The sequence below is a fragment of the Pipistrellus kuhlii genome, unplaced genomic scaffold, assembly GCF_014108245.1.
Source record: "Pipistrellus kuhlii isolate mPipKuh1 unplaced genomic scaffold, mPipKuh1.p scaffold_m20_p_6, whole genome shotgun sequence".
Lineage (NCBI taxonomy): Eukaryota > Metazoa > Chordata > Mammalia > Chiroptera > Vespertilionidae > Pipistrellus > Pipistrellus kuhlii.
This window is the reverse complement of record NW_023425562.1, coordinates 70,674,423-70,690,634: the sequence shown is the minus strand read 5'-3', so window position 1 is coordinate 70,690,634 and position 16,212 is coordinate 70,674,423. Positions and strand designations below refer to the sequence as shown.

Genomic DNA, 16,212 nt, shown 5'->3' with positions numbered 1-16,212 from the left:
TTGAGAATTTTCTAGGTCTAAGTAGGTCATTGGGCAGTGATTAAAGAATGACTGAACTGTTGAAACAGGTTTAAACACATACAAATGTAGAACTGTAAATAATACAAAATATGAAAATAACAAGTTTTAAGCCTGGTCCCCAGTATATATCTATATATTCTAACTCTTCCCAAAAGTTCCAGATCCAGCTGGTTTTACAGGTGATTTCTGTTTAACTTTTAGGTTACAAGAAATATGAAGGAAAATATGAAAAACTTCCCAAAAAACATTTTGTGGGACTAGTATACACTTGATTCTAAAAACCTTGCAAGTAAAGCATAAAAGAGAAAAGTACAGGCCAATCTCACTTATGAATTTAGGTGCAAATAGCCTATAAAGTATTAGCGCATTGAATCCAGCAATATACTGATCTCATCTAATACTTATTTTTTATTTTTAATGTAATAAACTAATAATTTTTAATGTAGGAAATGCAGTAACTTGACAAAATTCAACAAGCACCTAAATCTCCCACCAAAAATCAGAAGAAGCTAGATTTAATGTAGCAATTATATTAACTAATATGATGATATTTAAATATATATTACATTTATATATTACATTTTACATATTGCTCCCTACATTCTGGGCATTCAGTGATTTTTACATTCCTGAACTGAATCCAAGGTCTGGGTTAGAATCTCAACGCTCCTTGGGTGGTTTTATAACCCAACCAAGTCAATGGCCAGGCCGGCACTTTTGGTAAAATAAAGGGGCTGCACTGTGTTCTCTCTGCAGATTGCCAGGGTTCATTACAGGACAAATAGGTAGCCAGCCCTGTTCCAGTTGTTTTATCAGTCAAGCAATTTTAATTTAATCCAAGCAATAGAGAGGATGATGCTTGAACAGACACTTTTGAATGGCAGAGGCATGTGTACAAATGCTTCCTGCTCTCATTTTGATTCAAAGAGTGGCATGCAGCTTGAGGTTGTGTGCTGGTGGGAAGGCCTGTGCGGCAAGAGAACAATGGGTGGTGAGAAGGAGAAAGCCCTTCCGATGCAGACCCTCCTTTTCCTTCCCCGATCTTTTTCAGCTTCACAAAAGGAGACATATTTTCCATATAATTGCTAAACATGTTTGCTTATTAAATTATTCTTTAATTAGTTAATGATTTTAGCCATGCTTTGCTCTTTGGATATTCATTTTGTATAATAAAATAATTACAGATAATTAAACTATCTCAAGCCTTTTTTTTCTTTCCCCCGGCAAACATGCCGGGGATCCAAAAATGACAACAAGTTGTAAATTAATCTAGAAGACAAAGCGTGACAGATGAATGATTTGGTTGGAATTAATTAGGCATTAATTAAATACTGGAACGAGATGAAGAATTAGATTCATTATTAAGGAAACAACACGGCTCTGAAAAGATGTGCAGTTACCAACACCCTTACCTTCTGTGGTGATGGAGTGGTTTCTTATCCAAATCTGGGCGTTCAAGCAGTCCTCTTCATCGTTGAGAGTGAAATGATTTCGAGGAACCTGACCAGTGTACCGCTGCTTCCTACCCTCTGGGATGTCTCTGGTGGTCAGGTGTTGACTGATATCAGCCCCTGTAGGGCATGGGACCTGAGGCATGTGACAGAGAAATGCTTATTTCAGTGGTAACAGATGAAGCACTGATATAGTTCTCAATCAATCAATCAATCATAGCAATGTCTGGTATAGCAAGGCCTTCTTTCTGTCCCCAGATACAATTCTTGTAATTGAAACAAGCTAATTCTTAGGAGTTGCTCTGATTATATGATGCTGTGTAACAAATTATTCCAAAAGTCAATGGTGTAAAAAGGCTTATAGATTCTGAAAGTCAGTAATTCAGACAGGGCTGGGGTGGAGGGGGCCACACAGGTGCAGTTTTCTATGTGAACAATGTCAGAGGCCTCAGTGGGAAGACTTGAGGGCTGGCGTGACTTGAAGGCTGGGCGCTGAAATCATTTGGAGATGAGCTCTCACAATCCTTTTCTTTCTTCTAGAAAACTTGCTGGGGATCCAAAAATGACAAAAACGTCTAGCAGTTGATATTGGCTGTGGGATGGGATCTTAGCTGGGGTTGTTGGCTGCAACATCCACACTTGGCCTCTCCATGTGGTCTGGGCTTCCTTACAGCATGGAGGCTGGGTTACCAGGGCGAGTGCCCCCAGAGAAAAAACCAGTCCGGAGAGCTCTGTTCTCTTCTCTAATCTCACCTTGTTATCCTAGTGGTGTCCCTTCCACCATATTCAATTCATGGAGGTCATTATATTCTAGACGCCTGCCCAGGGTCAAGAGGAGGAAACCTAAAACCCACCTCTTCCCGCAGGGGCAGTGAAGCGATGGGAGATATTCTCTTTCTCTCATTCCCATCTTCATCTCTCTCAACGCAGAGCCCTCTCAGTATAACTTCTATTCTCACGTTAGACTCAGAGTAAAAATGGACACTGTAAGGAAAGCAACAGTAAAAACACAGTAAAGGATGACACTTGTCCTCAGTGTCAAGGACTCTGTGGCAAACTGAAGGGCTCTGGTCAGAGTTCGGCCATGACTCAACTCCGCCCAGTTGTTACCAGGGTAGAGTGTGGATTCAGTAGGGCCAGATGTGATTTCTCAAGAAATGCTAAGCACTTTTATTTTCCTGAGGACTGTTGGTGTATTATTATTATTGTTTCAGTTCAAATTAAAATCAAACAAATACCACTGTGAACACCAAGTAAAATAGCTCAGTGGAGTGAGTTCGCCCAGTGGCAAACTTTTACCTCTCCAATTTTTTTCTTTTTTTAAAAAAAAATATTTTATTGATTTTTTTACAGAGAGGAAGGGAGAGAGATAGAGAGTTAGAAACATCAATGAGAGAAAAACATCGACCAGCTGCCTCCTGCACACCCGCTACTAGGGATGTGCCCACAGCCAAGGTACATGCCCTTGACCGGAATCAAACCTGAGATCTTTCAGTCCACAGGCTGACACTCTCTCCACTGAGCCAAACCGGTTTTGGCCACCTCTCCAATTTTCATTTGGCAGCCCGGTGATTATGTGGATGATAACGAGGCCAACACTGTGAGCAAGATTTAAAGGTAACTTGATGCCTCTGCTATTAGACCTGCTCTAGCTGCCTGACATTTTCCTGGTACAAGGCCTCAGGGTGAGATGCAGGGGTGGCGCTCAGCCACGAAGGGCAAAAAGCTCACTTATAGTAGAGGTGAATGTGGGTGCAGAGGAAGTTCTTGTCTCTTGAAAAGTGCCTTGTTGTACTGGGCAGATGTGAACGCTGGCTGGTGCTTGAACAAATGGGGTGCCATTAAACCCGATGACCTTTAGGGAAGTTTTTGGTTATATCCTAGTCTGTCACTTTGTCATCATAACTTCACTGCATCTTGGATCCCTCATCTATAAAATGGGGATGAAAGTGGTAGAACCTCAGAAAATTACCCCAGTTAACACAACTGGCAAATGGCAAAGACAAAACTCTTGTCAGGTGTTTCCAGCCCACTTGTGAGGCCTCCACAGAGGCATTTTGCTGTCTCCAGGGGATGGACATCCCCTGTTGGAAAAGACCCTGATTCTTGGAAGTTGTTTCTTAGGCTGAATCAGCACTGTATTCTCATCGCATCTGGTGGTGTGTCCTAATTCAGCTCTCCAGGGCCATGATGTACACGTCTAACTAGTTTTCTACATGAAAACCCTTCAGGTTTTTTGAGGTTAAGCATCCTGAATCTTCACCCCTCTGGCTAAAAATGTGTTTGTAGCAGGCTCTCTCCTGCGGCTGCACCATTCTGGATTCCATGCTCTTCTTCACCCCATCTAAGATGTAATTAGTCTCCACGAGACCAACCACATCATGCTGCTGAACCACATCAAGCTCTCCATAACCAACATCTCTCCTCTGGTTGGATGTTCTTGCCCCACCTGCTGGCTTCCAGTGAGTGTCACCCCTTTGAGAGTCCCCTCCACCCTCTTCTCTTAGTCAATTCCAGACTCATTTGAGTCTGAATTTACAGATTTTTATTCTTTCTCTTTTTGAGGTAACCCCAAAGCAGGCGAGGGGCAGGCACTTTTCTCTCTCCATGAGCCATGGGAGCGGCTCAGTGACCTCAGTTGTACATTGAGCAGTTTCAGAGTGGTTTTCAGGACCAGCATATACTCATCAATAAACATAATCAAATCCATGGGCAAAGTTCAGACGGGGGTCAGAGGGTGCTGAACGTAAACTAGGTAATCTTCATCTTCCAAAACAGAAAGGTCAGAGATAATGCCAGAAGTTGACAGATCAAAGAAAAAACTTCTACAAATGCATTACTATGGAGTTCGGGGACAAGGCGTTGAAGAACTAACAATAAAAATGCCTCAGAGTGGTTGCCCCTGGCTTGGAGGGAGAGAACAGCCTTCCTCACGTGCAACCCTATAGTGCAATGTAATGTTTTATCTTGTGTACGGGTTATCTGATAACAAGATTAAGTGACACTCATTTGAATATCAAAATACTGCATACTATTTTAGAATGGTAGGTGCCATTTAAAGGTCTGATTTGAGGTTAAAACTTGTAATTATATCTTATAACACATATCCTCTTGTTTTGGGTTTCTGCTTTATTTTCACCATTTTGGTTGTGTGTGAGCGTTTTTGTTTTGTTTTTGTAAATTATGAAATTGGGACAAACCATGAGAAAGTTGGAGAAGGAAATTAGAAAAGAAGTAAAAGCTGGACTCCCCCCACCTCCAAGGGAACTCAGCTGCTTTTTATTTTTTATTTTTTTTTCACTCTATGCACCTTTAATTTTTATGTCCTTCTGGAGAAATTAAATTGGAACTCCTTTTATCACTCTTCAGTTCATTTTTCCTGTTGTAAAAAGGGCAAGAGCTTAATGTGCCACAGCTAAAGCTGCAGGGGCAGCTGGACACACATGGGCAGATGCCCGAGTCTGCCACTCATATTTTCCAAAGTCTGCGCTTGCAGGCAGCAGCTGGAACTCAGTGGAGCAGGTGAAGGGGGGCAAGCTAAAGGGGTGCATGGTGCTTTCTTCCGGTATAGTGCTTTAAAGAGAAGAATGCCTAAGTGCCAAAACAAGGCATTCCTCGAAGGTTCCCTCCCTCCCCCCTTTAACTAGGAAAAAAGAAAAGAAGGAGACAAAAGAAAACTACTCAGAGGCTCAGAGTGCGGTCTAGTCTCTGGCTTCACCTGGAAGCTGGTAAGACCTGAGTGTCTCAGTCACCCCAGCCCCCTTCCCACTCAGAATCTGCATTCGAATGAGATGTACGAGGCGGTATGTACACACTGCACTTGGAAAAGTGCTCCTGAGATGAGAGATTCTAGGTTGAGAAAGTTCAAGTCAAGGGTTCTTCGCCTGGACTTAGAATCATCTGAGAGCTTAAAAAAAAATACTGATGGTTGAGTCCTGAGTCTCCACCCCAGAATCATTAAAACAGCACTTCTGGGCTTGGGGGCAGGCATAAGTGTATTTCAAAAGTGCTCCAGGTGACCTCAGTGTGTAGGCAAGGCTCAGAGCTGCAGGTTAAGTGACACTCAGTTGCTCAGCTGTCCTCCACCCCCCCACACGCTGCTTCTCCTTGGCTTGGCTATGAAAGGAAACCTGCACCCTCTCCTCCCCTACCCTCCACCCCTTACCCTCTCACCCATCAGGGCCATTCACAAGATAGCCTAACTAAGACATGAATATGGTGGTAGTGCCTGGGGTGGAAGCGCAGACTTTGGAAAATATGAGTGGCAGACTCGGGCATCTGCCCATGTGTGTCCAGCTGCCCCTGCAGCTTTAGCTGTGGCACATTAAGCTCTTGCCCTTTTTACAACAGGAAAAATTGTACTCTCCACCAAAGGGAGGCCTATCCAGGTCTCTGGGAGAAACGCAATGAAAAGACCCCATCGTTGAGTTACAAAATAAATGTCTTTTGATGGCAGAGATGCCCTAGTTTGTGGGCTGTGTGGAATGCTAATGTGTGTGGCAGAGTGAGAATGTTAACAATTGCTTCCCCAAGACATTCAACGGCTTCAGCTGTATCCTGTATCCAGCAATGCATTCCTCAAAGGAGGTTTGAGAATTTCATAAAAAAAGTGGACAGCGTGGTCACGGGGTAATCCATCAGTCACATTTCCTAGGTTCGTAGCGGAGAGACCACATAAAGCGAGGGTAGACAGGGGGTGCCCGTATCTGAAACACTTCGGCGTGAGCCCATCACCGCCGCCAAACGTCAGCCTCTCCGGCAGAAGTTAATCTGCAGCGGCGCACGCGGGGCTGCCTGGATGCTGCTCTGCTGAGCGGCACGAGCCAGGCTTCTGGACAACAGCGCCAAGAGTGACATTTCCCCGACCTGCTGTCATTTTCATCCCTGAGCCGAGCGCCTTTCTTGGAATGGGTTTCCGTGAGGGTTTCGGACACAATCCTGGCCCGGTGCGCGGGCTTTGGAGGGCGCCTTCATGAGTACAGAGCGGCAGCTGCCGGGCAGAAGGCGCGCTCCTCACCCAGAGGGCGCACACATGCCTGGCACACCCTGACCGCCCGGCCGGCCTCACCTGGTACTGCTGCCCGGTGCAGAGGATGAGGTGGTCGTAGAGCACGATGTCCTCCTGGGAGACCACCACGTGCTTGGCTGCCCGGTCTATGGCCGTCATCCTGCCGACCACCACGTTGACCCAGGAGCACAGCGACATCAGCGCGTGATCTTTGTCAGTATAGCTCTGGCTGCGGGGAGAGGGGCTCCGTCAGTGACATTTGAGCAGCTGACAGGGGGCATTAATTAGACATCTGGCGAGCTGTTCAGGTCCCTTCTCTGCCCCCCCTACACGTCCCTCATTCCTCCCCGTGGGGCTGAGTCTGTGCTCTTGCTGGGGGTTTACGAGGACCAAGGCTACATAGTAGTAGATTTTTTGTTATGAGACAGTCACACAATGACATCTTTCCATTAAAGCTAACTTGTTCTGCTTAGCGTTGGCCAGTCCACAACAGGCAAGGAGGATGTGTGTGTGTGCATGTGTGTGTGTGTGTGTGTGTGTGTGTGTGAGTGAAATCATTAATCTATATCCTTCTGCTTCCATTTCATGGTGAGTACAAACTTACTCTGGCTGTTGACTTGTCCTAGTGACAAAGGACCAAAAGGGGCTGAGGAAGAAGGAAGTGACGTTGCCCAGGGGTCTCCATGGGAGGGGTCAAGGGCCTGACTATTGAGAACCCTGCCTATTTGCTGGCATTTTTCAATAGATTTCTTATTCTTAGAATGAGTGTGTGGATTTGAGCCCAAACACCAAGACACGTTTTCCTTAGAGGAGATGTCAACTAGGGAATGATGTTGGAAGCAAGTCCAGTCCTGGAGTTTTCCGGGATCCATCCACTCTGCAGGGCAAAGGTGACTTAGGGGAACTGGTACTCCTGAGAGCAGCAGGTCCAGGGTGCCTGGGATTTCTTGTCTGGGTTTCACCTGAGTTTGAGTATTCTACCGCAATGTGAGAGAAGTGGCTTTCTTGCTGGTGTTGGTTTCTTTAAAAAGAGTTTTGGGAGGGTTGTTGCAGAACTTTCTGGAAGGTGTGACCTCCTACATGGGACACTCTTAGTGACCTTGTTCTGATACCATCACAAGAGGGCAGGGTGGCAGGATAGTAAGTGTCTCATTGAAATCTAGGCTTCACTGGGCCAAGGTCGGTGTCATCAGGGAGACTGGACCTTGGGACTCTGCGTCCCCTTTCGACACTTCAGCTTCCTCACCTCTCGACCTGGGATAATTTTCCTCCCCGCACGCCTCGGCCATTGTAAGGGACACATGTGAGAATGTAAGAGATGCTGTCTTATCAAGTGGGATGCATATGTGAGAGGTATTATTCTAAATAATATTAATGATACATAATCCTGTTTACTCTCCTCCAAGGCAAACAGGACTAAAGTGATAATGGAAGGACATTTTTTCTTTTTGATCCACTCAGGAGTCTGCTCTCAACACACACAAAGAATTCTCATAATGGATGCACATTAGGCCCCGCACTGGCACCCATGAAAGGGAAGGGAGCACTGGGCTTTGTATCTCTCCATGAAACAACACTTAAAAACAAGAAAATTTCTTCTTAATAAGAAAAGAAAATTGGGGGCTGGCCTGTCACAGGAAAATAATAGAGAGTGAGGTGAAATTCTTTAAACACACACACACACACACACACACACACACACACACACACAAATAACATTTTGGTGGCTTCACAGGAAAACAAGAAACCTCATTGATTTTGTACATTCATGAGAGATCCACAAAGGATTGCTCTTATTTGCATCGAAGTCTCTTTATAATAAGAACAGCCCTGTCAGCCACCCAAGAGGAGGAAAAATTAAACGTCGTTAGTGCACAGGGATTAGTCTTATGAGGATCTGCTCAAAGATAAAGCTCTCGGGGGAAATTTGGGGAAGTCTAAGTTATTTTTAATGACCGTAGGACGATAGTGTGATAATGTCAGCATGCTGTTTCGGAGTTCACATGTGAAGCTCTGTGTGGTGGGAACTGGATTTTGGGAGCCGCAGGAAGCATTGGAGAATGTGGGTGCTGCTTTGATAGTCTGTTACCATGGCTCTTCTCGGTTCAGAACGTCACAGGGCAGGTGAGGACCATCTGTTCTGGATCTCCCTATCTGCTCTGGACCTCCTTTAATGTACTCATCAGGCAGGTGAAATTAACCTTTGGAAATTGTAAGTGATATTTCCCCCAAATTATTTCCTATGCAGAGTGAGTGAGCACTGCTTCTAACAGGGCAGGGATAGCCTCACGGCCTGAGGACAAGAGAAATGCCTCCATTAGGGCCCTCTGGAAAAGGGAGAAGGAACCAAAGAAGGGACATCCGAGAAACGTGATATTTCTCAAGTGAACTTGACCCTGACTTGAAAAGGATGTGAAAGGTTGTCTTCATAGAACATTCTGGAGACAGGTAATAAGTAAAAAACAAAAAAACAAAAAAACAAACAAACAAACCCCCCCCCACACACACACACACAAAAAAAAACCCAACCAGAAATGCAGGATGGGAAAATTGTTGGAAGGGACATTGGGACAACGCTCCGGATGCAAAACCAGAAGCAAGCTCCAGGGGAGCCGGTGTAAGTCCGGTGGAGACCCGCACTCCATGGAGTCAGAACCCTTCGGAAGTGGAGAGAACCTGGGGGGTTTTCATAAAGGATTTGTCAGGACTCTCAGGGAGAGGAGCACCACAAGGAACTTTGTTACTCAGGGAGGACTGTCCAATGAGTGGGTTTCTCCTGTTTCCGCTTTCCCCTCTCCTCCCACCGCCTGCCCTGCTGCGTCCCTCGCATGTCATTAGCGCCCCTGCCAGAGGCTGGAGAGGGCCGGAGAGCGGAGACAAAGACTGGCTTATGAGAAATACAATAACAACAAAAATAACCCACAACACTGGTGAGGGCAGGGTTTAGAATACGCATTTAAAATGAGGAATTGAAATGATTAAGTTTAGGGATGTCAATGCACTTATTTTTTTTTTTAACTCCATGACCAAATTAATTTCCTTAATTGGAATATGAGGGCCATTTGAAAGGCAACATCGTCTTTATGTTTCAATGTGTAGTTTTTAGAATGAGGACACGCAGTTGCCCATTCAGAGGCACCGAGCTGTCTTATTTAGTTTCTACCCACGACCTGATTACGATGACGGTCACAGGTATACTTATGGAGGTGACCTTCATCTTTTCAGCATTCGTCTCTGAGCGCCTGCTCTGTGCCAAGCACTGTCCTCCATGCTGGGGGCACATCAGTGAGCAAAGTGGCAAAGGATCCCTGCCCTTGGTGAGTTTACATTGTGAAGGATCCAGAATATGAAGAAAAAAACATAATTTTAAAAGGCAAATTACATAATATTTTAAAAGATTTCCGTAGCAAGAAGGAATGGAGCAGAGTAAGGAGGATGGAGGCTTGGTTGCAAATGGATGGGTGGTCAGGAGAGGTCTCGGCGAGAAGTTGACATTTAAGCAAAGACTTGGAGAGAGAAAAGCAAAGCCCCATGGTGGAGACCTGCCTGCGGTGTTTCGGGAATACCGAGGAGGCTGGTATGGCTAGAGTAGAAAGAACAGGGGCAACAATGACAGAAGATGAGGTCAAAGAAATAAGGGAACAGGAGAAGGTTTTAGGTTGGAGTATTCCGGGACTTTCTGTGATGATGGGAAAGGTCTGTATCTGTCTGACATGGCAGCTACGACCACATGGGGCTATTTGAGCACTTGTAGTAAGGCTAGCATAATTGAGAGGCTGAATTTTAAAGCTCATTTAAGTCTAATCAATTTATTTTTTACTTAAAAAAAAAGCTTTAATTTTGTTTGAGAAATTTATAAACATTTTAACAGCAGAATCACCTAAAAACCCCACAATGCAGAAATGTTCCTGGTATCATTAAAAAGAATTATCCTGTAACCAATAAAAATGTTGTCAACCACAACATTTTATGACAGATACCTTATTTTTCATTTTAAATAAGTTTTAAACCCTTTTTGATAGTTTTGTAGATCTATAATATCCTTTTTTTTAAGATAAAATGGAGCATGATAATGCCATTAAAATCAATATTTATATCTAAAAGCAAACTCCTAGTAAGACTTTCCACCAAGACTATCCTATTCCCTTTTTTGTATGTTATCACTTTAAAAACCTTAACTCTAATCAGTTTAAACCTAAACAGCCACACGTGGCTAGGAGCCACCACCTGGGGCAGTTTGGGGTTGACGTGGTCTGACTCACGTTTGTGCAGCATCGTTCTGGCCGCTGCGCTGAGAATGCGGAGAGGCGAGCAAACCCGGGGCCCCGGGAGACTTCCCACCCAGCCACACGCAGACCCCACACCGGTCTCACCAGGAAGTCATTCCCAGTTCTTCCCCACAGCACACCGCCCAGGGCTGACAAGCCTTTGTCTCACCAAGTTAAACTGCTCGGGAGACATTTGTCAATAACACCAGCATTTCCTGGGAAGCCTGTAAGTTAGAACGAGGGCAATGAGGGATGGGGCTATACATGTATTGACTTGTTCTACTTTTTGTCAGAACTTACTGTTATACTAACTTTAACAAACAAGTCCAGCAGGGTTGGCTTATCATACACTTATCACGGTAAAAACAAAAAACAAAAAAAACAACAACAAAAACACACACAAACAAAACCAAAGTCCAGGGAATGAAAATCCTTTTGTGGTAAGGACAGGATCTGAATCTGAATCCGCTTGACTCCAAACCCATGATTTTTTCTTCTTCTTCTTCTTCTTTTTTTTTTAAACCACATCCTAATGATGTTCTTAAAAAAAAAAAAAAAAAAAAAAAAAAAAAAAAAAAGAAGTTCATGGTCTGACAAATGTCTTAGGTCAGAGTGAGCCTGGTTCTGCTAACAGGAAAACTGCAGGTTTCTCACCGCCTGCCTCACTGTTTGAAGGCAAAGTGAGCCCTTTTCACAGAGGAAAGAGGACCTCTTTGTCGTGCATTCTACAATGAATGCCCCGAGAGGGAACAATTTCCTTCCTCCTTATTAAAAAAATGAGAGCACTGTTTCTAGAGGCAGGGAGCCTAATCATTCTCATACCCATGTTTTGCTGCAGGAAATTAAAATTGCTGGAAGCTGTGTGATAATGAAATGGGATTCTATCGGGGTGCAATCAGCAAGGCTTGCCCAGACTGGCCTGGAAGGACTTGCCTGGTCAGCCCAGATTAGGAATGACCTGGGTGGGTGTGGGACCCACCCCCCAGGCAGGGGCCTGCCCTTTATCTCCCAAAGCTGAACTATTGGGCATTGCCTGGTCTGAAGTAACCACAGTCGCCCAGCTCTCCTGCTCTAACGGTGCCCCTCAGAACCCCAGCGCAGACGGGGGCTGGGTCAGGAGCTCCATCCATTGTGTGGAAGAGGGCACAGGTCTTCCCACAAATAGGAAAGGGCAGCCCAGCCCTGCCATCCACGCGTCAGCAGGTTCATACCCGTGTCTCCTAAGTGACATCCGAACTCCAGGAGAAAAGCCCACCACTTGCCTCTTTCCAATCTGAAATCCACTTAGCACCGAAATGACAGCTTAAACATTAGGACATAGTATGCCGAAACCGGTTTGGCTCATTGGATAGAGCTTTGGCGTGCGGACTGAAAGGTCCAAGGTTTGATTCCCGTCAAGGGCATGTACCTTGGTTGCGGGCACATCCCCAGTAGGGGGTGTGAAGGAGGCAGCTGATCGATGATTTTCTCTCATCGATGTTTCTAACTCTCTCTTTCTCTCTCCCTCTCTGTAAAAAATCAATAAAATATATTTTTTTAAAAAAACAAAAACATTAGGACATTTAGGAAGGAAAGAGCAAATAGAATTCATACTCGCTTGCTAAAAACTTCCTTTGTTCCGAGCCCAGAAGTTTTTTCCCAGGGAGTCCGTGGGTTGAAATTAGCGTGAGGTTGGTGAACTTCAGGTGAGCGCTAGGGAGAAAGAAAAAAAGCAAAACAAAAAAAGAGGTAAAGCATGATTCGGTGAAAGTTTATTCTACAGTTGACCCTTGAACAATGTGTGGGTTAGGGTACCAACTCCTCATGAAGTAAAAAATCCACGTGTAACTTAGACACTCCCAAAACTCAACTACTATCACCTATTACCAATATTGTAAAACAGTCAATTAACACGTATTTTGTATGTTATATGTATTACATACTGTCTATAATAATAAAAGCGTAATATGCTAATTAGTCGAGATGTCCTTCTGGATGAAGCTGGAGCAGAGAGGGAAGCCTGGGTCCCAGGTGCCAGAGGGAAGCTGGTGTCAGCAGCGGGGGAAGGAAGGCCTACTCTTGCACGAATTTCGTGCATCGGGCTTCTAGTGTTACTATAATAAAGAATCTGAGAAAAGAAGATATTAAGAAAAACAAGGAAGAGAAATACCTTCACTGTGTTTACTGAAAAAAAATCCACATCTAAATTTGTAGACAGGGATCCAAAGATCATCTAATCCCATTGGTCAAAATTAGCTTTATTACTTCCATACATATGTACAGTTATATATACACACATTTATATATGCATATATATATATATATATATATATACACACACACACACACACACACACACACACACACTCACATATACAGGGAGAGCCAAAAGCAGATTTATAGTTGAGTCTGTGAAACAGTTGATTCTTGTATTATTTATTAATTATTGTATTATTTTCCATATGACAATTATAAACCTACCTTTGCCACAGCCCACCTATACCTCAAATCAGAATATCCAAGTAAATTTTAGAGAATTCCTGTCAAGAGTAAAACTGCCCCACATTTGCATTAGGCTTTCCAGGGCCTGAGGTGTGTGCATGGGCATTATCACAGAGATTAAAATTCACGCCCTCCCCACTCTTCTCTCCTGTTCTCTAAGCAGTCCTGGGAATGATGTTAAGTAGGATGCCCAGCACATGGGAGTGGAAGCTTCTGAAGAACTTCTGTGCTTAAGACTCCCTCCTTCAGGATTGAAAATATTCCTGATGCAAATCTGCCCTCCGGCTAGCATCAGCAAAATCTACTGGATGAGCTGATCTTTTATAAGTTTCAGGGTGATTGATGAGAAAGATACATTTTCCTAAAATCTCTTCTTAGTTCACATCTCCCCTTAAACCAACCAAATGCAAAAACAAACAAACAAACAAAAAACCCTCCACCAAGTCCGAGGAAAACACCTGTCCCCTTCCCCACGAGGAAACTGGACATTTTCCCGATGTGGAAATGCTACCCATGTACTGTCAGTCTGTTAGTACCACCTACAAGCAGGACCTGTGGCAACGGCATGGACCAGCCATGTAATAAACTCAACTGCTCCTGACATTTAAAAACAGCTAAATATTAGGAAAGGTTTTGCTCTAAAGTCTCTAAGGATGTGTGTCATTTAAGAATAAATATTCTTATTTGATACAAAGAAAGCCAAGCACATCTTATCCTCTAATAATAATAAAATTTTTGAATACGTTCAAATAACCTAAAGGTCACAATTAACCCCAGCTCTTATGGCTGCCGGTTTGCAAAGGCACACTGACGACAAGCTGCTGATTTATTACCATTTCACGAAAATGCAAGCAATAATACATGTTTATACTCACATGCAGTTAAAGTTTATTTTGGCTTTGGTGCCTGTGTGATGGAAATGTGGTTTATGTTGTACTAATAAAACAAGTTTACATACAGGCCCCTCTTAAAGTTCCGTGTGAAAAAAGGCTTAATAATTATCCAGCTATATCTTTTACTATTGTACAAAGACGAACCCCCTTGGTACTGAGTAATTTGAATGATCTAACGACATGGGTAAAATAGCTTGTAAATTGCCAAATCACCACTCAGTAGTATCCTGAATTATGCTATTATGCAATTAAAGATCTCACCCAAAGATTTTTTTTTGGGGGGTGGGGGATGGGGGGAGTATTTTCTGGATTTTTACCTTTAAAAGGAACCAGCGTCGCCCAGCCAGACTGGCTCAGTTTGTTGTCATCTTGTGTACCAAAAGGTTGCCAGTTCAATTCCCGGTCAGGTCACATACCTGGGTTGTAGGTTCAATCCCCAATCAGGGTATGTACAGAAGACAACCAATCGATGTTTTTCTCTCTCCCTTCCTCTCTCTAACCATGTCTTTGGATGAGGATTACAAAAAAGAAAAAAGAAAGAAAAAGGAACCTGCTTTCTGTTCCTTTTCATTAGCCTTGGCCAAATTCGTTTTGTACTCTTCATTGTGGCTGTCTGGTCCTTTATTAAATCTTCAAGATCACCACTTTCACGGTTCTTGTTCTCCATACCATTCCCCTTCTACATTCTCCACAAGTACATTTCCGACACCATGAAAAAACACACAAAACAGAGAACAGCCACCAGGCAACCCCCTCCCTTGTTTCCCTTCTTGCCACTTCCCAAGCATCGTTATCCACAACATAGTCTTCCATTCCTCCTGATTCAGAAGTCAGGTGTCTGCCCACTAACCCTGTATATTCTTCATGTTCCTCTCCCCTCCTCTCCCTATAACTGCAAATTTCTCTTACAACTGTACTCAAGAAATCTGGAAGTAACCAGTCTACTGCTGGTAAGGGGGAGCCACTATGCCAATAGAGGCCATGGCCCTTTTTCCAAGGACCACAATGCCCAGGGTTCTGTTACATGGACAAAGTGTCGAATGAATCTGGAAGGCTGCTAGAAGTCTCTACTCACGTTGACTCATGAAGGAAGAGTGGGTGGGATGGGGGAAGATCCTGGTATCAGTCAGGGTCCAGGCTGGAAACGAAGGGCAACTCCACAAAGTTCGACAAAATGAAGGCATGTGTAGGGTTCTGAGAACCATAAGGGATGGGGAGTCACCCAGGAGCTAGCAACAGTGGTCTGCCATTACTGATTCAGATCATAAAGAGCAAGGGATGGAGGAAAAGGTGGCAGTTGGGCCAGGGAGGAGGCCCCACCCATGAGGTGCAGCCATAGCGCATGCTCCCACAACAACACTGTCATGAGGTTCTCTTTTATGATGGATTTTTATTTTTCCCACCAGCTCCTCCTCCTTTGCCCATTTATTTTTCACAAGCTTCACAGTCTTTTTTGTTAAATTGAAATTATTGGGATGACATTGGTTCACAAAACCATATAGGTTTCAAATATACAACTCAATAAAATATTACACACTGCATCAAGTGCCCATTGCCCCAAGCAAAGTCTCTTTCTGTCTCAATTTCCCTACCCCACACACCTTTGCCCACTTCCACCTACCTGCAAGCCCCTTTGCTCTCTGGCTATCATCACACTGTTGACTGAGTTATGTATATATGTGGGGTTTTTTTTTGCCTAATCCCTTCACCATCTTTCCTCCATTAACCCACTTTCCCACCCCTCTGATAGCTATCAGTCTGTTCCATACCTCTGTTTCCATTTGTTTGTCAGTTTATTTTGTTCGTTAGATTCCAAATATAAGTGAGATTGTATGGTGTTTGTTTTTCTCTGATTGGCTTAGTTTGTTCAGCATAATAATCTCCAGGTGCACCCACGTCATCTCAAAGAGTAAGAGTTCCTTCTTTTTCATAGCCACGTAAGATTCCATTGTGTAAATGTAACACAGCTTTTTTATCCAATCATCTACTGACGGGCACTTGGGCTCTAGATCTTGGCTATTGTAAATAACACTACATTGAACATAGGCGTGCATATGCATATATTCCTTCAAACAGTGTTTTGGAATTCT

The 16,212-nt window shown here is 43.9% G+C and overlaps 1 protein-coding gene across 1 annotated transcript in view; it reads right to left on the bottom strand.

The window, feature by feature from the left end:
* CFAP61 (cilia and flagella associated protein 61) overlaps positions 1 to 16,212 on the bottom strand; it is a 218,618-nt gene that overhangs the window by 71,156 nt on the left and 131,250 nt on the right. The window contains exons 19-21 of the mRNA XM_045574878.1: positions 12,342 to 12,440; positions 6,541 to 6,709; positions 1,434 to 1,608 (exon numbers count right to left, since the gene is read on the bottom strand). Coding sequence (XP_045430834.1) covers positions 1,434 to 1,608; positions 6,541 to 6,709; positions 12,342 to 12,440 — 443 coding nt within the window. The remainder of the gene's footprint in view (positions 1 to 1,433; positions 1,609 to 6,540; positions 6,710 to 12,341; positions 12,441 to 16,212) is intronic.